Source organism: Spermophilus citellus, assembly GCF_964194105.1.
Source record: "Spermophilus citellus genome assembly, chromosome: 2".
Classification (NCBI taxonomy): domain Eukaryota; kingdom Metazoa; phylum Chordata; class Mammalia; order Rodentia; family Sciuridae; genus Spermophilus; species Spermophilus citellus.
In genome coordinates, this window is record NC_138183.1 from 5,254,536 (window position 1) to 5,275,012 (window position 20,477).

Genomic DNA, 20,477 nt, shown 5'->3' on the forward strand with positions numbered 1-20,477 from the left:
GGGGGAAGACAGGGAGAGAGGGATTACCAGGAGGAGGGCGCGCTGGGTGCGGGAGCGCGGGTGGAGAGCCGGGCGGGCGGGGAGGAGGAGGAGGCGGCGCCCGCCCGCCCGCCGCCACCGCCGCCTGCGGACCTGCATCCCCGCGGGGCGGGCGAGCGGGCGGCGGTCCGTGTGCCGGCTGCGCTCCGGCCGGCGGCTGCGGGCGGACGCGGGGGCCAGGCCGGCGCAGGGGCCGAGTTTCTGCAAAGTTTGACCTGGTTGCCTTTCCGATGCTGCAGCAGCGCGAGGCAGCGCGGGGCGCGCCAGGCGGCTGCGGCGCGGCGGCGGGGCTAAGCGGCGACAGCACGCTCACAATGATCATAAAATAAGGGCGGCGCGTGGGGTGGGGGCGAGAGAGCCCCGAGCCTCAGCCCTCCGCCCCCGGCCACCCCCAGCAGCCCCGAGACAGGAGGGCCCGGGGCGCCGACGCCAGCTCAGACCCAAGTAGAGAGAACCGAGGGACATTGCCTGGGGGAGGGGGCGGGGGCGCCCCGAGAACGTGCCGGCGGCGGGGTCGGGGCGCGTGGAGGGCAGAGCGCGGAGCGCGGAGCGGCCCCAGGGGCAGGTGAGTCGGCGGCGCTGCCCGGGTGGGGGCGTGCGCGCCAAAGTTCCCCGGCAGTGGCGAGCGCGCCCGACGCGCGGGGTTCTGGGGCCGCTAGCGGTAGAGGAGTGGGGACAGGAGTGCCCAACGCGGCGGGGCGGGGGCACTGCGCCCTCCTGGGGTCCCGCGACCCCCGCCCGAGAAGGAACGCGCTCCGGATCAGACCGGTCTGGGGACTAGGACTGCGTCCCCAGGGGACTGGAGGGACCCGGGCGGAGAAGGGGCGCCCGGCGCTGGCGACGAGGTGCCGGAGGCAGTGCTAGGGCCGGCAAGTCCTGGAGGCTCGCTGCAGTGGCAGCGGGTCGCCCCCCACCTCACCCCGGGCCGCGAGGGTGTCAGCGGAGATGTCACGGGCGGCGATTATTCGCTGGAGCGCGCGGTCGTGCGGCCGCCACTGACGGGCTGGCGGGGGGGCTGCCGCCTCCGGGGAGACCGCCCAGAGCCGCTCCGTCAGCTCCGCAGCCGGCGCCCCGCGCACACGCGTCGCCGCCCACGCGCGCCCCCCGCAGCAAAGTTCGGCTCAACTTTGACGCTCTATCTCTTCCACCTCCCCGCAGGTCCTCCGTGGCCGCGGCGAACCAGGCGGCGGCGGCCGGAGCGCAGTCCCGGGGCCCCGCACGGCTGCCCCCGGCGACAGCGACAGCGGCGAGGGGCACGCGGCGCGCCCGCCAGCGGGCGCCGACCGAGACCCGGCGAGCGCAGAGTCCGGAGCGCGCCTCCCGGGAGCCGCGGGTGGGCGCCCAGCCCCGGGGCGCCGAGACCTCGGCCGAGTGAACGGAAACCGCTCTTCAATTGACTGGGCCCCGCCGGGCGGGCGCGTGTGCCCGGGGGAGCGCGTGCGGAAGGCAGAAGGGCAGGAAGTCGGTCTTCTGCAACCAGGGTGGCGCGACCGCGCGGGGACCGAGCCTTCCTTATTTATGTGTCTGCCAGCGCTCGCCTGCTTCCTCCGAAGACTTCAGGGAGAGTCTCCGAGCTGCCGTCCCCGCGTGTGAGGCCCGGAAGGGCTGGAAGTCAGAACAACATGCCTATCCACTAAACTCCAAACTTTTTCTTTTTTTAACCCAAAGAATATCGGTGATTTTTGTCCACTGCTAGGAGAAGAAGAGAGAGCCCAGGGCTCTTGAGATGCAGCAAAATCCTTATTTATAAACAGGCCCAAGGTAGTGATATGCAAATCCCCTGGACCCAGTGAGTTTTCTATCCTATGGATATCAGTTTTGAGGTTTGAGATTGGATTGCACCTCCCCTCTGCACTGGGTCCCGCAGCCTCCATCCTTTCAATGCCCTGTTTTCTCTGGGACTGCTGGCCTTCCCTGGAGATTAGAGTGGTCCTGTGTGCCATGGGCTGTATTCAGAGCATCGGAGGCAAAGCCAGAGTCTTCCGGGAAGGGATCACCGTGATTGACGTGAAAGCCTCTATCGATCCCATCCCCACCAGCATTGATGAGTCCTCCAGTGTGGTGCTCCGCTACCGGACGCCCCACTTCCGGGCCTCGGCCCAGGTGGTCATGCCGCCCATCCCCAAGAAAGAGACCTGGATTGTTGGCTGGATTCAGGCATGCAGCCACATGGAGTTCTACAACCAGTACGGAGAGCAGGGCATGTGAGTACTGTTCAAGACCCAGCTTGGGGGCTGTTGGTGGGGGACAGCTTGGAGGCCTGGGGACCGGAGGAGTGGGTTAGAGATTCCCAAGGAGGGGGGCCTCCCCTGGCCAGAGGGAAGCTTTAGGCAGCTGTGGAAGTGGCTTCTGCTAGGTCTTGGGCCAGGTGACTCCCTGAAGGGTTTACTTGTTGATCCAGACTAGGAATCATGGCTCTAGGACCTACTGGCCATTGCCCCCTGGGTTCCTGTCCTTCCCTCCAAGATGCCAAGAAAATAGAGCCACATTCCTCCCTAGGCCTCTTTTAGCAAACAAGTGTTCCATCTGCCTGAAGAGTGTCAGGGCCGTCAGGGGTCATCAAAGAGGCCACTGCTCTGCCCCTTGTGCTGGACTCTCGAGCCCTCTGGTTGGGCCTGGACTTGTGCTTTCAGATACACATCAGGCCCTGGGGGTGCTTGGGAACATTTTGACATTGCAAGGGGCTTTATGTTGAGAGAGTCCTTAGCTTTAGAAACCTGGTTGAAGCTCTCTGCCTCCCAGGCATTAGCAGTGTCAGCATCTGCTGTCCCTCCAGCGGAGAACTCACTAGGAATGGCTAAGGAGCCCACTGGCCTCTTCCCTGCAGCCTGGTCTCTGAAATGTTTGTGTGGTCCTTGTTCTGGCATGTTCCTTGACCCAGAAATAGCCATCCTAGGGTAGAAAGGGCAGCTGGAGATGCTCTTAGGGGAAATGACTTGACTTGGTCACCCTGGAACAGGGCTGTGCAAAAGTTGTTTCTGAGCATGAGGACCTTTGTGGGACCTAGGTGAGCCCCAAGGGGCAGGCTGCCGATTTGATGCCCATGACTGTCCCTGGACACAGCCCCATAACCCTCTCTCAGCACCCACCCCAGGGAGCGTTACTTCCCAGCTCTGCAGGTGTGGAAGAGGCGAGTTTCCCCCAGTGTTGGAGCCCATCACTGATGGACGATTGTGCTGGGCTAGGAGGGCTGCAGACGGTTGGGCACAAATTGTGTGCCCTGTCCACTTAGCGACTCTAGGTTCTAAGGGAAGCAGGATGATTGTGGTAAACTTAAAAACGGGCTGTAACTGTGATTTCCCGAAGACTGTGGGGTACACAGGGCCCATGGAGACACTTGTGGGCATCCCTCCAGCAACCTGATCTCTGTTCACTAGTTCTTCCTATCATAAGAGAGGCTATTAATGCGGTTTAGGTGGGGGGCTGGCTTCCATTCCAGGAAGGAAAACGTGACTCTTGGTTACTCAGGGAGGACCTTTCCTAAGAAGGCTTCAGCCTGGCTTTGCCAAGCATCCGGGACAGTTGTCGACAAACAAAGGTTTCCCTCGGGGGTTTCTGGCTAAGCCTAATTTCTTGCCTGATTTCTGTTCAGCCAGGCTGAGAGTCAGGGAGCTGGGCGACCTCACCATTACTATGCCAGTCCTTGTTCCTGGTTAGACAACCTCGTGCAACTCGGACTCTGCGGTCAAGCAGACCTGGGCGGGAGGCCAGACTCTGGGATGTGACCCTAGGCGAGTTCCTTAGTTACTCTGAGCCTTGGTTTTGCTTTTCTGCAAACTGGGGCTAAACATAGCCCCTTCCCACGGATTATTTGGAGAACTACTCAAGAGGACCTTTGTCAAGCAGTCAGCGCTCAGCTGAGCCGAGTGGACACTCAGTGTAGGCAGCTGTCCTTTGGCATTGCTGTGATTGTGATTCTACTGGACGGGAGTGAGTGACAGTATTTGTAAAGCTGAGGATTTTGGCTGAAGCTAGAGTTGGAACAGATGTCAACTACTACCAGGTCTTCCTCTTTTACACAGGGACTACACCCTAACTTTAAAAAGTTTTAAATAGCTCAGGTCAGGGATGGTTTAAGTGGCTAAAGCCATTTTCTGTCTCTCCATTGCCCTTACGGTTTTGTTGCTCTGGGGCGCCTGTCTCCTTGCATTCTCCCTGGGTACCCTGGTGTCGGGTAGGACCAGCCCTGGGGAAGGAGAGGGCATGCGGCTCCCTGGGAGGGGCAGCACTGGGCTGCAGAAGGTCCCCGGGTGGTGGCTCCGGGGCAGCCGTGGAAGTCCTTCCTGTTCTCTGCACATGGGGATAAGGAGAGAGCTCCCCGGAGGCTGCTGTGAGGATTCAAGGGGAGGACGGGGGCAGGCGACAGCGTAGGAGGCTGCCCAACTTTTTATCACTAGTCAACAGAATGGAAGGAGAGCTGGAGCTGCCAGGCCCCCAGTTCCTGGGCCCTGCTGTGCTCTGTGCTCACCCCGTGCCCTGAGAAGTCGGGGGGCTCTTGGAAGCCTCCTGAAAGTAAATAGAAGCATTTACCTGGGATTTAGAAGAGCCTTCCCATTTTCCCCATCCGAGACTTCCTACGATAACTCCTGTTTTTGAGTCTTAAGCCCCAGGTGCAGCGTGGGAGAGTGGAGCATGGAGTCAGTGAGGTAGACCAGAAGCTGCTACCAGCCCAGCATTGTCCCTGCTCCTTGCCTGAGCCAGAGTGGGGTGCAGGTTCATGCCAGGGGTTGGGAGGCCTGAGCAGAGGGAGAAAGCAAGCAGCGTCTCCTGTCACTGCCTACTCCATGCCAGTAGCACCCCTACCCGATGTGACAAGCACAAAGGTCCCCAAACATGGCCCAGTGTCTCCTGGGAGGGGTGCCAAATCACCCTAGTTGAGAACCACTGGATCCAACCCAGACACTTGGAATCACTACAGTGAAACCCAGGCCCTGGGCTTCAGTGTCCTGGGCAGGGGACTGCCTGCCAGGTGGCCAAGCCTCCATCAGGGCTTCTGTTCTTCACAAATGGGTTTGTGCTCAAAATATTAATTCCAAATACTTAGCCGAAATCCATCATGCCCCCAACGTTATCCCTGCTGGAAATTAATCTCTAAGCCAGGAGGTGAACTTTTTAGAATGAGATTCTGGGTTAGAAGTGTTTGAAACGGAATAATAAATACCAAAGCTGCCACCTCAGCAACGCCCCGACTTTCACGGAGAGCTGGGAAATGGCGCTTCCCCCTGCCAGCTCGAGAGATTCTATATGGTTTTGGGTCCAACCCACATTGCTTTAAAAGCCAGCCCCCCTCCAGACTGTTGGAGACACCTGCCTCCACAACCGTCCTCCGCAATTCCTCAACTGCCACCTGTCAGCTGGCGCAGAGCCTTCTAAGTGACAAGTCACAGTTTCTCGCCTGTGTGGGAGACACTCGCCTTGTCCCTAGCTCGCCCTTCTCTGGAGCCCCCAGGGAGCCTGGCCCACATCCAAGGCCAAGGCTAGGAGCCATATGGCTCAGGATTCTGCCATCGGGCAGCCTTGGGGGTGAGGAGAGGAGAGCAGTTCAAACGGAGGGTCCCTTTGGGTTGACAAGTGCCCTGTACCCATGTTCGGCAGCAGGTAGGTCTGGCCCCAGGCCCTAGGTCAGTCTCTTAACCTTTTAGAGCCTCAGTTTCCATCTGTGAAATGGGAACGCCTGCTCCTCCCTCCAGGAGGACTTAGGGAGAAGACGGGCCGCAGGTGCTCAGAGCGCCCCGGGTGCAGGAGCTCCTCCTCCACGGCGGCTAGCGGTCTGTCACTGTGAATCAGGATTACGAGTAACGGGTTATCATTCTGCACCACCTGGCAGAGAGCGGGCTAAAGGCTGCTGCACTGGGTCTGCCGCCCATCCCTTGTCCTGGGCTTCCCACACCTTTCTGTGGCAGGAGAGCCGGGCCCTTGAGGCTCCTGGGTCTTTCTGGCCCACACGTGGGCTGGCACCTGCTGTTACGGGGTTCCAGGGGGCTGGTGGGGAAGGGCGGGCAGGGAGGAGGGATGCTGAGTGGGGGGAGCTCAGCTGCCATGGGCTCCCCTTCAGAGGGTGCCCCCCAGGACCTCAGGAGGGCCTCGTTTTAGGATGAGGATGCAGCCTCCGCCCGAGACCTGCCAGAGGAGGCTTCAGGACACAGATCTCGGGGGCCTGGAGGAATGTCCCTGCTGACCACGTGGCCTCTTCCTGAAGCCCGGGGCCTGTGCTTCAGGCTCTGCACAGAACAATTGAGGACGAGGCTTCCTCTCTGTGACCGGAAGGCGGCCTCCCCCCAGCTGCTGGGCCCTGGCGGAGGCAAGGGCGGGGTGGGTGGGAGAGGGAAGTCCCTGTGTGGAGGCTTTGGGGTGGGAGGAAGTGGTGGGGGATGGCCTGGCCCAGAGAGAACTCCCCCTGGACCAGCCCTGGCCAAGCAGTGGCTCCAGCCCTTGTCCACCTTCCGAGTCCTGGAAACAAAAGCTGGCTGCTCTGGGAGCGTGCAAGACGGCCAGGGTCATCAGGGAGATGACAAAATACTGAGGTCCTTTGTTACTGGTCAGATCGGGCAAAAATGAAAAAGCTCAGCGTGCCTTGGTTAGTGGGAGTACCGTCCAGGCGGTTCTGCCGGGAGGGCTGGCTATTCTGATCTTGCGCCCTTCAGCTGGGGTGTCCTGCTGGAGCCTGGCTCACAGACCCCTGTGCCCCAACCGGGCCTGGCTCACGGGGGCATCCAGGAAGTACACACTAAGGACTCAGCAGGTGCGTGCATGTAGGGGTGAGGACAGAAAGATGGATGTGCAGGGATGCAAACTCAGCCCTGTTCACAGTAGCGAAAACCCCCGATAACCCCTGTGTCCTTCCGTAGGGAGCATGGTCTGTCTACAGAGGAAGTGTGAGGGGCCGCGGGGTGGACTTGGAGGTGTCCCTACCGGGAGGGAACGTGATGTTATACCGCTGCGTTTGAAGGGGAGTTGTAAGACAATATGTTATAAAGAAAACACTAGACATGGGACATTCAGAGAAAGGCCTAGGGACGGAGCATGGTGAGTGGCCGCGCTGGGGCAGGAGGGCAAGGAAGACATGGCTTTTGGTTCTCACTTTATTTATACACTTCTTTAGGGATTGCTTTTTCTAAAAAAAGTACATATTTTATAACCGAAAGCTAAAAGTAAACAAGCACTGTGGGTCTTCCTGTCCCAGTCAGGTCCAGGGCTGTGGCCTGGGTGAGGAGGGGTGGGGTGGGCAGGAAGAGGGTGGCTGCCCCGGAAGGAGTGGGGTTTGTTGTTGGGGAGCCTCAGCAAAGGGCCTGAGGGGGGGGAAGCCTCTAGCGCCCTCCCCTGGCTGTGAGCAAGCTCTGGGGGCCTGGGAGGTCAGAGCCCCCGGGCCACAGCAGGTGGGGCACCTGGATCCTAGTCCAGTGTGCAAGGGGGCTGGCTCCTGGCCTCAGTTTCTGTAAAGTTGTGCAACTTTTTCAGAATGAATACTTTGCAAATTTCACCAAATTATAAACTGCACATTTGGGGACCAGGTGAGGTAATCCCTAAATTCCAATCAGGCCTGGGTGGATGGTTGGAACCAGGGCTGGGCAGGAGAGCTGTGGGCCCAGCAACGTGTGTGATGCGCGTTAGAAAGCAGGTCCGGTTCCATATCTCTGCATGTGCAACCTGTCCTTTCAGAGGTGCTTCCTAGGAGAGACTGAATGTAGTTGAACTTTTTTTTTTTTTTTTCCAAAGAGAGAGTGAAAGAGGAGAGTGAGAGAGAGAGAGAGAGAGAATTTTTTAATATTTATTTTTTAGTTTTCGGCGGACACAACATCTTTGTTTGTATGTGGTGCTGAGGATCGAACCCGGGCCGCACACATGCCAGGCGAGCGCGCTACCGCTTGAGCCACATCCCCAGCCCATAGTTGAACTTTTTAAAAAGTGATTGATTTTAAGGGGAAGAGTTAAATGAATAAGCATGCAGGAGACGCGTAGATGAGACCAAAGTGAAGGGAGGAAACCCAGCGATTGGTGAACTTTCAGGCCTGGCCCAGAGGGCCCTCTGGTCTTCTGGCTGTGGAGTCAGGACCGGGGACCCTGAACAAAGGGAGGAGGCAGGGCCCTTGGGGGCTTGGAGGGCCCTGAGCCAGCTGGGGAGAAAGCCCAGGCCCCGCTCACCACCCACTTCCTGTTGGTGCACACTGTGGGGACGGCGGGGAACCCTCATCTGTACTGTTCTTCAGAAGTCCGGAAAGGGGTGCACCTGTCGGCCTGGTAGAGGTCACAGAGGTGGCAAAGTCACCCCTGTCCTCAAGGCCTTGGAGGGTCTAGGCTGGCTACTGGCTGGTGGCTCCACCTGAGGCCCTGAGCTGAGGTCACCCCACAGGTGACCCTCCACCACTGCCAGTCGAGGCTCCCTCGGGAGCAGCCTCCTCCATTGCCAGCCTCCTGTGGCAGCCTTTCTGCCTCGTTCAGACTCGCACTGGGCAGGCGTGCTGCTCGGAGCCTGAGTGTGGGTAAGCCCAGGCTCATGCTGTGAGCTCTAGCTGGACCCTTCCCAGGAGTGTGACCTTGAACTGGGCCTCTAACTTCATTAAGTCTATCCCCAGAGTATATGTGGCCTCTGGCACATCTGTGTGAATGGCACCTGCTGTCACCACATTACTGCTAGTGGTGATCCCACCCGCAGCTCTTCAGGGGAGCAGAGGCTCTGAGGAACTCGGGGTGCCTGACACTCCTCATGGAGACCCCTGAGGGTCTCAGGACCCAAGGAGAGACTGTCGCTGACAGTCCTCGGTCAGGCCACAAGCGTTTGTCCTCCCTGACTCTGGGCCAGGCTCTGGGATGCTTCCTGGCTGTGTGGTGACGAGCAGACCCGGTCCCTGCCCTCTCTGCCCTTGTGGTCCATCTGGGGAAGAGATTGCCCACAAATGATGGCATAATTATTTAATCACCCTCATGCGTGTGCCAGGAAGCAGCAGGATGGGAATCTGATGGCACTGAGCGCCGACCGAGTCCACCTGGCCCAGGGGGAGGGTCGGGGCAGCATCTCTGGGATGGTGGCCCCAGAGCTGAGCAGTGAGTACCTACTAACTAGGACAGGAGGCGGAGAACACTACTCCTGGTCGAAGGCTTCGGGACGGGAGGGGCAGGGCACTGGAGGCACTGAGACTCGGGCACTGGCCCGCGAGCCCGGGGAGTGGTATGCGCACGCTCTCTGGGCTTCAACCACGGGGCAGTGTAACCAAATTTGTGCTTTTAAAAGCTTGCAGGAGGCTGGGAGAGCAGGAGGGGGTCAGGGTCCCTGAAGGCAAAGGAGAAGGGGCCTGTGGAGTAGGGTGGGCCGGGGCCCCTGGGGTGCAGCCCCTCCGTGTGGAACTCACACCTGAAGGGCGTGTGTCATCTGAAAGCATAAATGAGGGTCAGAAGAGGCGTCTGGTCCTCAGGGCTGGCAGGTCTCTTGGTCCTGGAGGCACACCTGCCACTGCTGGCGCCTCCCTCCACAGTCTCCAGAAGTTTCCATCCACAGCCACTGACTGCACAGGCACTTCCAGGAGTGCATCGTTAGGCACAGGATGCTGATGGAAGGGGATCTGCCATGCAGTCACAGGGCTGGTGGCTGGGCTGAGTTGCTCCCTGTCCCTGGGGCTACCTCCTGGACCACACTCCCCGCCCCCAGGCCCTGCGATGAAGACGTGGCCGTGTCCTGGGTCTGAGTAATGTGCTGTATGAGACTGCTGCCTGCTGGCTCATGGTGCTGTCACCCGTCTGTGACTGACCCAGGCCTGGGGCTTTAGGGGGCTGGGGCCAGAGAGAGAGTGGCCATTGACGCTTTGGAAGTGACCTCGGGCTGGGCCAGAACTAAGTGCCTTTGCCAGTGTGCTGCCTGCACTTTAGACTGAGGTGTGGCTCAGTGGTGGAGCCCTTGCCTAGCATGCAGGAGTCCGGGGTTCCAGCCCAGCCCAGCACATCGAAAGACTAACGAGAAAACCAAAACTAAAACCACTTTTCAGGATGGGTCTGGTCAGACCCAGGGCCTGGGCCCCACTACTTAGCCAAATTTCCTGGGAACAAGTGGCCTTGCCTGCCCCACTGCACGGCTTTCAGGACTTGCCCAGGGTCCCATGCCACCAAGGGGGCTGAGACTGACAGCCCAGGGGGTTCCAGACGACGTTCAGGGGCCCCTGCCGAGAAAAGCAAGTCAGGCTGACCACGTGCTGGCCAGGGGCATCTGCCCAGACGGTCCTCTCAGCTCCCCAGCCCGTGGTTGCAGCAGGGCATCACTGGTCAGCATGCAGCGCTGAGGGCCGGGTCTGAGGCCAGGAGGGAGGGCAGCCTTTTGGGAGGGACCCTGTCAGGTTTCCTCTTGTTCTATTGCTCCAGAAAAGGGGCCCAGCAGTCTCCGCTGCCCCTTGGAGGCAAGCTGGAGAGGAAGAAGGGTTGCTGGTGGGGAGGACTTCCCCCGGCGCCCGCTCTGGCCTGGGTGAGAGGGGAGGAGGGTAGAGCTGAAGGGCTCCGGGGGGCTGATTGGCAGGGAAAGGCTGGAGTCACCCCCTTTCATGGGAAGGACACTGAAGCCCAGAAGAGGACTCAGTTTGCCAGGGTCAGTCACTGGCCACAAGAGGGGTCAGGCATCATTTCTAGATTGACTGGCCCGTGGGCTCCTGTCAGCCCCTACAGCTGGAGGACACTTCTGGGGCAGGGCACAGGTGCAGGTGGGAGGGGCTGCCCACCTGCTTTCCCTCCTGACACGCTGTGTCCTCTGGGAGTCTGCAGCCTCCACCCTGACCAAGGTCACAGGGCTGTGCTGCACGCCACTGTCCCTCTGGTATCTGTGGAGACCCTGCCCTGTGGTCACTGCATTCAGCCAGTCATTCAGCCAGAGCACGTCTGTGTCATTACTGCCAACTACCAGCAGGCCCTAGTTACGGAGGGGCAACCGGAGCCTCTCTAAATCCCAGCTGGGATCAGGCCTGGTCTACCGCAGAGTGGGACCCAAGACAGAGGGTTGGTCCCTGAGGAGTCTGATTCAGATGGTGCTGGAGCACAGGACGTGGCCCTGCCTGGGGGTCACCCACCTGGCATCGGATGTCTGTTTCCGGACCCTCACCTAGGCAGCAAGCCCCAGGGTCAAAGGACACTGGTGTGCTGTGTCCATCCTATTCTCAGGGCCTGGTCCACTACGACAACAAAGACAAATCTTGCTGAGTGACCGAGTGAGTGACCTGGCCTTCTTTGTCCTAGGTCCAGCTGGGAGCTCCCCGACCTTCAGGAAGGCAAGATTGAGGCCATCAGCGACTCGGACGGGGTGAACTACCCCTGGTACGGCAACACCACGGAGACCTGCACCATCGTGGGCCCCACCAAGAGAGACTCCAAGTTCATCATCAGCATGAATGACAACTTTTACCCCAGCGTCACGTGGGCCGTGCCGGTCAGCGAGAGCAACGTGGCCAAACTGACCAACATCTACCGGGACCAGAGCTTCACCACGTGGCTGGTGGCCACCAACACCTCCACCAACGACATGATCATCCTGCAGACGCTGCACTGGCGCATGCAGCTGAGCATTGAGGTGAACCCCAACCGGCCCCTGGGCCAGCGCGCCCGGCTGCGGGAACCCATTGCCCAGGACCAGCCCAAAATCCTGAGCAAGAACGAGCCCATCCCGCCCAGCGCCCTGGTCAAGCCCAATGCCAACGACGCTCAGGTCCTGATGTGGCGGCCCAAGTATGGGCAGCCGCTGGTGGTGATCCCACCCAAGCACCGGTAACAGCCAGGGCGCCTGGCTAGGTGAGACTCACGGACGATGATTCTGCTCAGACAAAACCCAACGCACTGTGGGTCATTCAGCAAATACAACCACTCTACCTTCTCCAGCGGGCGGATCTCACTGTGCTGATGCCCCCTGCCCGCCTCCCGGCTCTCGCCACCTGCTTCCTGTGGGGGGGGGGAGACCAGCGGATGGACAGACCCCAGGGGCACCTTCAGGGATACCCTTCAGGGTCCCCTGGGGTCTCCTTTCCTCTCGACCTGCCGTTCACTTGCAGCCGATCCCTGAAACACTGCTTTTTTTTTAAACTCCTCTTTCTGGGGTTCAGGGGCAGGAGCAGGAGGCACTGAGTATAGGGGAAGCCCAGGCCTCGGTGTGTGGGGCGGCTCCCCTCCTCCCTGGTCCTCTGCCACGCGGCCTTATGTAGACTTGCTTTGCCAAACTTTTGCCTTAAGCCGAATTTAAAGGAAAAAAAAAGGAATCAGAAACAACACGGGGTCTCTCTCCTACTGGACTGTACCTCTCTGCCAGAGGCAGAGGGCGGGCATTGGGTCCAGGGAGAGAGCCACAGAGCCACCCAGTTGTCTCAGGAGGGGGACAGTGTGGGAACTTAAGCCTGAAACCAGTCGCCTGTCCTTGTGCCCAAGCAGACCCACAGGTTCTGCCGAGGCTGTTCTCTCCACCCTGGGCAGACGCCCTCCTGGTGCTTGCCGGGGGCTGTGAGCTGGGGCCCTCCGCAGTGGCCTCTCTCTCCTCACAGCCTTAACTTGCCTGGGGTGGCTCCAGAGGAGGGGAGGCCCGGGAGCAGTAAGTGACCCAGGGGATTTTCACCCTCTCCGTCCCCACCCATCCCAGCTCTGCCCTCACCTTCGTCCCCTGCAGCGTGCAGCTTTTCCTGTCCCTCCACACTGGTCCCAGCACCACACGACAGTCCTCATTTGAGTCTCAAAGGTAAGAAAGGCACCGTGTCCCTCCTTTCACTGACCTCAAGACTTGAATCTGGTGGCGCCCGCTCCCTTGGCTGGCTGTCCTCAGCTACTGCAAAGGAGCCAGTGCAAGCCTTCTGGCTCATCTCAGGGGACGCACCCCCGGCTCTCTGGGGGAGGCTGCGGACAGGCTCCAAGCCCCAGGGGTGGCGCAGGCAGGCTGTGGGGGGCACCTGAGCCACACCGAGGCACTGTGTCTCTGGGAGGTCTGGGGTCAGCTGAGTGCTTCTCCTGTCCTCCAAGAAAGAAACCTAGACCCAGGGCAGGGAGGGTTCATCAGGCCACTGCAGGGGCTGGGCTGGCAGAACAGTGGCCTGAGGACGGCCACCAGGTGTCCAGTCTTGGGTCTGCTCTCTGGAACCCGAGGACAGGTCTTGACCGTTGTCTGCTGCCCCTGGGCACTCCCAGGGACCCTTGCCCCAGCCACGCTCCCTCAAGCTTGCCAACCTCCAGCTGCATCTCTGGCCCTGCCTTCACACCCACAGTGACCAAGCACAGGAAACCGTCAGACTAGGGGAACCACCTCTGCTGCAGATGAGCCACTGGCAGGAGCCTCGGTGACAAGGTGAGGGTTCGCAGGCATGCAGCGTGCTGTTCAGGGAGCCGCTGTCCAGGGCTGGGCCCTCCCCTGGAACTGCAGGTTCCCTTTGTGTGTACAGAGGCCCGGCCACCAGAGAGGCTGTGGCCTGGAGTGGGGAATGATGGGGTCCCAGCTCTGCCTGCTGGGCCTTCTGGCTGGAGGCCGTTCTCTACACTCAGGTCTTTCTTGCACTAAAAAGGAGACGGGCCAGGGCAAGGTGCCAGGAAGCGGGGTTCTCAGCTGGCCTGGTCATCACCAAGGGTCCTTCTTGGAGTGGGGCTGTGAGGGAGGTCCTCAGCTGCTCTGGAGCACTGGGCTCCTAAGCCTGCATTTCTTGAGTGTGAACAAGCATTTGAGACAGGGACCACTCCCTCCCCATGCGGGGCCTGCCCTGCCCACCAGGGCCCCTGGCCATCATCCCAAGCCCCTTCTTCTCCACCCTCCTGCCTGACTGAAGGTGGGGCTGCAAGAGAGAGGGTACAGGTCCAGCTGAGGATGCTTAGCGTGACGTGCACCCAGTCCCAGGCTTCCTGCCAGGCCTCGAGTCTTCGACGTCCCCCCACTCCTGGACACACACTCCTTCCAGCAATAAGAGCCGTCTCTGGTCGTGGAGCGTACTGTGAAAGTGATCCTGGGTCCTGACTAGGAGGCACAGGACTCGAGGACAATGTAAAATGAGCCTTTTTTAAAAATTTAAAATAAAAAACCCACAAATATAAAGAGAAATAAAGTTGATTTTAAAGTAGGCCTGGCTAGGATCTGGGTGTTTCTGGGGTGGTGATTCATTTCGGGGATGATGGCTTGGTGTGGTGGCCACGGGGCCACTGGTAGGGGAGGACGGTGTGAGGCTGGGGTTCTGGTGCTGAGCACCTGCAGGTGGGGAGGCCAGCCAGTCCCTCAGCACACCTGCTCCTGTCCACAGCTGGGGGATCTCTGCACCCAGAAGTGCCCCTGGCCAGCACCTCGGTGGAGGAGGTGGTCAGTGCCCTGCATGGAGGAGGGTGGCAAGTGGCAGTCAAGCTGGGACTTGAGAGCAGCTTGGCTTTGGGACAAACAGCAGAACCTGTCCTCTGGGGTGATCAGAGTTCAGGCTGGGTTCTCCTCAGGCCACCCTGTAGGCCTCCAAACCTGCCGGGGGGGGGGGGGGCAGGTGGGCTGTACCCAGGGGAAGTCCTCCCTTCCGGCTGAAGCCTGCTTCTCTGAAGAGGCTGTTGGCTGGGTCTGGGCTTACTCCAGGTGGACCAAGGGGTCAAGGCCACCCGTGGGCAGCTTTGGCGAGACACTCAGACCTCATACAGAAGGGATCCTCAGAGTGGCTGCCTCCTGGCCAACATGGCATAACGTGCCAGGAGGGAACTCACCGCATCCTACAGTGTCCTCACATAGTCCCACTGGGAGGTGTTACCCACATTTCACAGATGAGGAGATGCAGAGCAGAATCAAGGAGCCACCTCAGGCATGTGCCTGTGAAGAGGCAGAGCCGGGATTCGAACCCTGGCCCAGAGCCAGCCTCTCCCTCCTGCCTGCTGGGCCTGAGCGGTGACTCACACCAGTTACTACTATTAAGAAGGCCTCAAGCTGTAGTTCCCTCCATCCCGGGTCCTTGGGGCAGGAAATGCCTTTCTCCCCACCCACTTCTTCCCGGAAGTCTCTGTGCCGGCCTGTCCTCTGTGGCCCTTCCAGCCGGGCCGTCTAGCTAGGCCGTGGAGGCGGGTGGCCTTCCCGCAGAGCTGAGGGGACAGGGTGCCCGAGCAGCCACAGTGGGCACTGGGATCTGGTTTCTTCTCTGGGTTCCGCACAGCGCTCTGCATCCTGCCTCTGCGTCTGAGAAACCAACGCAGGAAATTGCATAACAGGCCTCATGGCCGCCCTCCACGCCGACGGCTTCTGGGTGGGGCCGTCACTGTCGTGGTTTGGCTTTTGGTTTTGGAGCTGGCCTCTGAGTTCTGCCCACAGAGGCTGTGTGTGTGTGTGTGTGTGTGTGAGAGAGAGAGAGAGAGAGAGAGAGAGAGACAGGGAGAGAGGGAGAGACGGGGGCAGGGGGGCGGGGACCAGGGGACCAAGGGCAGAGAAAGTGGGCCCGGGTCACGCCAGGACGGAGCAGGCACCCAGGAACACGGATCTTCGCGTGGGCGCGTGGCCTGGCTCCCACCTTCAGGGAGCAGACCGTGCTAGGAGGCTGGTTTGGGAGAAGAGTGGATTCTGAGTGGCATTTGAGGTGCAGTGGCAGGTTCCAGCCACTCAAGCCGATAGCCGGTTAAATTTAGAAGCTCAGGCTGGGCGGCTGAGAGGCACAGACTCCAGGCCTGGCCCAGCTGTCACAGGTCCCCACCCCCAGGTCCTTGCCTGGGAAGCAGCTGTCTGGGCTGGGCAAGGCCACCTGCCAGAGACGACTATGGGGACCAATGCTCTGTGGCCCCACGCACCTGGAGAGCCACTCCTCAAAGGGGACGAAGATTCATCGTAGGCTAGGTCACGGGGCACAGAGGAGCCCCACGGGGTCCCAGAGGAGACTGTTCCCAGAGGCTGGGGTGGCTCTCGGACCCCTCCAACAGCCCGGCATGTTCCACAGCCTCTGCCTTTGCTTCTCTCTTGGTCATCCCCGCTCCACCCGGGCACCTCCCCAGGAGCTGCTTCCCAGCTGGCTGGAGACTGGACGTCCGATTAAAGCAAGTATTTCAGCTAGCAACCAGCCACTGGGCACACGCTATCCCAAAGTTGTCCATCCCAAGGTCACACCACGAAGACCACACTTCCCTGGCAGGTACTTGGCTGCTGCCAATGCCTTACCCTGCCACCATCTGCCATCTCCCCTTTTCTCCAGAAAGGACCTAGGGGCCTACTAAAGGTCACTCAGCTTCAAGTTGCAGAGCTGGGCAGCTCGAATACCTGGACTTCTACTCTCTCTCTGCACTTCTGCACCACAGGTCTTTGGTAGCCCAGGTCTGCAGACTCAGTGGGACGGTCCCCTTGCTCAGAGTGGAGCAGACCCCACCCCCCGCCCCCAGTGGGGCTGCCAAGTACCGGGCCTCAGCAGCCCTGCTGGCAATGGGACTTTTTTTTTTTTTATACTGGGGATTGAACCCAGGGGTGCTCCACCACTAAGCTACACCCCTATCCCTTTTTATTTTGAGAAAGGGTATCACCAAGCTTCCCAGGCTGGCCTCAAACTTGTGATCCTCCTGCCTCAGCCTCCCAAGAGTAGCTGAGATGACAGGTATGCTCCTCTGTGCCCAGCAGAAATAGAAAGTTTCAAATGCAAGAAAAGGCATCTGAGCAAATGGATTCTGTCTTTGTGCCCATGTCCAGAAAGGCAAATCTAAAGGGTGACCTCGCACCTGGCAAAGGCCAGTCTGATTCTGCCCACTTGTCTCCCCAGACAGCATGGCTGGGAATGCAGAGATGGGACTATCTCCCCCACTGGCCCAGGCCCCGGGTCATATTTTATCGCAGACATTTGTAATCAGACAGATGAGAAGTGGTGCACTGGGTGTTCACAGTGAGCAGGATGCAAGGAGAAGCCTTGCGCTATTCTTGGCTGGCGAGTCGGCCTGACCTCGCGTGCCTGAGCTTCCTAGACCTTAGGCCAGAGACACACACCCCGCACTTGCCATTCCCTGGCAAGGCGGGAAAGGATGTCACAGTCTTAGTGTCAGACATGCATAGGTCCCACCTCCACACCCTCACACTGGTGATCAGGTTCCACACATGAATTTGGGGGGTGGGGGGGAATACAGACCATAGTACAACGATCACCAGTCAATTTGGGGATTTTTCTATCATCTCAAAAAAAGAAATGCTGAACCTTTTAGCAGGACCTTGGCCCAGTATCTGCCCCGGCGGGCGGCCCCAACAGGTTAGTCACACCCCCTGAGCATCCACGGTGACCTTCGAGGTAGAAAGAGGTGGTGAGCTAGGTGCTGTTAGCTCCTTTGATGAAGGACCCCGCCCAGAGCTGCCACATCACTGCCCTCCCCCTGTATCGGCTTCTAGCATTATCTACCATTCTGTATCATTGTTTTTCTATTTTTGTGATAAAATACACACAAAAATTACCATCTTAGCTATAAGCGTACACTTCATTAATAAATATATTAAGCAGGGGCGGGTCTAAGGCTCAGCAGTGGAGCGCTCACCTAGCACATGCAAGGCCCTGGGTTCGAGCCTCAGCACCACATAAAATACACAAGTAAAATAAAGGTGCCAGGCGGAGGGCCTCCTGCGCTGCGGCCACCAGGCTTCCACAGTGTCCTCCTGACACAGCACCACCGCGGTGCCACCTGCTGACACACTCCACTCCCTGGGCGGTGACAGAGGACAGTGCCAACTCCCCAGCACGGACTGGTGGCCCCACTGGAACTGCAGGTGTGGGGTGGCCGTGAGATTGCAGAGTGGACGGTGGCTCAGTGCTAGGGAGCCCAGGACCATCCGTAGTCTCCTAGCATCCTCCTCCCTCCCGGGGAGGGCTGGGGGAGAGGGAGAGCCCTGGGGAAGGTACCACCTCCACACTGGCTGGACAGGGGCCAGAAGTCCAGGCTAGAGGACCCAGAAAGTGGGCCCTACAGAGAACACCTGTGGGGACCAGCTTCACCCCACCCCACCCGCCCAGGCTAACCCCTGCCACAGGGGGTCACTGGCTGCCTGCAGGAGAGGTGGAAGGAAGGGCGGCCGCACACCCCCATGTCCACCTGGGTGGGCACACCTGGCCTCCTCACCTGGAACCTCACCAATCCGATTAGGATCTCTCTCTTCCAGAGGAGCCAGAAGGGGAGTCTTTATTTGGATCTGAGTGACACACAGCGTGCAAAGCCAATGGCCCAACACTTTCTGGCACATGCACACCTGTGGCCACCATCACGGCAAAGTACTGAACGTGTCCAGCAGCCCTAAAAGCACCTGCTTTGTCACTACCACTCCCTGGCCTTTCCCTGCCTTCCCCAGCGACCTCTGACCTGCCCCCTGCTGCCAGGATGAGATGGCCTTTTCTAGATTTTTATGTAAATGGAGTCACGTGCAAGGGCTCTTTTCTTTTTTTCCTTCTCATCACTTCCTTGAGAATCACCCTGTTGATTCCGTGAATTTTCATCCCTTTTCATACCATTATATGAAGACACCACAATCTGGTTATCTGCTCGCCTGCTGATGGGCATCTGGGCTGTTTCCAGCTGGGGCTATCACAGATAAAGTTGCTATAAACATTTGTTTACAAGTCTTGAGAGACATATGCTTTCAGTTCTCCTGGGTAAATGCCTAGGAGTGGAATGATTGATCACACAGGTGTGTGTTTAAGCTTTAAAGAAAGGGCCAAATATTTCCCAAGTGGTTAGACTATGTTACATTCCAGCAGCTGCCCAGGGGGAGTTCAGCTGCTCCATATCCTTGCACGACATGATGTCTTTTTAAACTTAGTTAAGTTGTTGTTGTTATTATTATTGTTATTATTATTATTATTTAGTGGTAGTAGTATTACTGATAATACTAGTCTAGTAGCACCAGGGATTAAACCAAGGTGCTTAACCACTGAGCCACATCCCCAGCCCTTTTTGTTTTTCATTTTGAGACAAGGTCTTGCTAAGTTGCTAACAGCCTTGCTGAGTTATCAAGGTTGGCCTCAAACTTGCAATCCTCCTGCCTCAGCCACTCAAGTTGTGGGATTTCAGGTGTATGCCACTCTGTCTGGCTAAATTTAATTAACGAATCAATTTATTTATTTATTTTGGTACCAGGGATGGAACCCTGGGGCACTCAATCACTGAGCCACATCCCCAGCCCCCCCCCCTTTTTTTAAAGGGAGGGGGAGAGAGAGAGAGAGAGGGAGAGAGAGAGAGAATTTTAATATTTATTTTTTAGTTTTCGGCGGACATAACATCGTTGTTTGTATGTGGTGCTGAGGATCGAACCCGGGCCGCACACATACCAGGCGAGCGTGCTACCACTTGAGCCATATCTCCAGCCCCACTTTTTTGTATTTTATTTAGAGACAGGGTCTTGCTGAGTTACTTAGGTTAAATTTATTTTTTAAACAGATACTAAAAATATAAATATTATACATATTTATGGAGTGCCATGTAATGTTTCAACCCTGTTTTAGTGAGCTTTTGTGCCACTGTGACCAAAATACCCAACAAGAACAACTTAAGGAGGAAAAGTTTACCTGGGGCTCATGTTTCAGAGGCCTCAGTCCATAGGCGGCCGACTCTGGGCCCAGGTGAGGCAGCACCTCCTGGGGGAGGGCCCCGCACAGGCCAGCTGCTCAGCTCAAGGCTGCCGGGAGGCAGAGAGACAGAGGAAGAGGCTGGGGGAAGATGCACCCTTCCAGGGCACACCCCAGTGACTCACTTCCTCCAGCATGTCCCACCTGCCCTGTCCCGTCCTCGCCCAGTCAGTCCATTGAAACTCGGATGCACAATTGGGCTCCAGCTCTCACAGTCCACTCGTTCCACCCCAAAATTCCTGCATTAACAGGAGCCTTAGGAGGAACACCTCATATTCTAACCATAACACATACCTTGAGCAATGTTTATATCAGGTGAATCTATCTATCTTCTCATCATTTCTTCATGGGAAAGACGTTCAGAGTCCTCTCGAGGTTCTTTGACATATACAATACATGATTGTTACCTGTAGTCACCCTTGTGTGCAAAGCACACCTGAATTTCCTCCTCCTGTCTAACTGTAGCTCAGGTCAACCTCTCCCCACCCCTGTGGTTAGTCTCTTTAACTTCCTGCCTTCTAACACATTGTGGTGTTATCTTATTACATTGTCATGTGCATTCCCCTAATGACTAATGATGCGAAGCATTTTTCATCTCTTCTCTAGTGCAGTGGCGCATGCCTGTAATCCCAGTGCTCCAGAGGCTGAGGTAGGAGGATCACAAGTTCAAAGCCAGCCTCAGTAACTTAGTGAAGTGCTTCCAGGTTCAACCCTCCATACAAAAGAAAAAAAAATGAACCCCTATCATTTCCAAGTGCATTTTCTTTTCACCTCTGTTGAAAAGCAAGTCAAGGCACACGTGTGAATGTATCTCTAGACTTCCTACTCTGTACAAATGATCTATTTGATTATCATGATACCAATACTGCTGGCCTTGAGTACTACAGCTTTACTAAGCCTTGGAGTCAAATAGTATAAGTT

At 58.1% G+C, this 20,477-nt stretch overlaps 1 protein-coding gene across 5 annotated transcripts; it reads left to right on the forward strand.

The window, feature by feature from the left end:
• Window positions 1-14,087, forward strand: FAM78A (family with sequence similarity 78 member A). 5 transcript variants are annotated; one of them, XR_014020368.1, is made up of 4 exons: window positions 1-604; window positions 1,198-2,243; window positions 11,248-12,727; window positions 13,248-14,087. XR_014020368.1 is itself a non-coding variant. In XM_081278805.1 (3 exons), exons 2-3 carry the CDS (start codon window positions 1,921-1,923, stop codon window positions 11,774-11,776), a joined length of 852 nt encoding a protein of 283 aa, XP_081134931.1. In that variant the 5' UTR covers window positions 1-604; window positions 1,198-1,920; the 3' UTR covers window positions 11,777-14,087. The 5 variants fall into 5 exon arrangements, 4 of the variants coding, with proteins under 4 accessions (XP_081134931.1, XP_081134932.1, XP_081134933.1 ...); XM_081278805.1 differs by having other exon boundaries at window positions 11,248-14,087; XM_081278806.1 differs by lacking the exon at window positions 1-604 and having other exon boundaries at window positions 611-2,243; window positions 11,248-14,087.
• The last annotated feature ends 6,390 nt before the right edge of the window (window positions 14,088-20,477 follow it).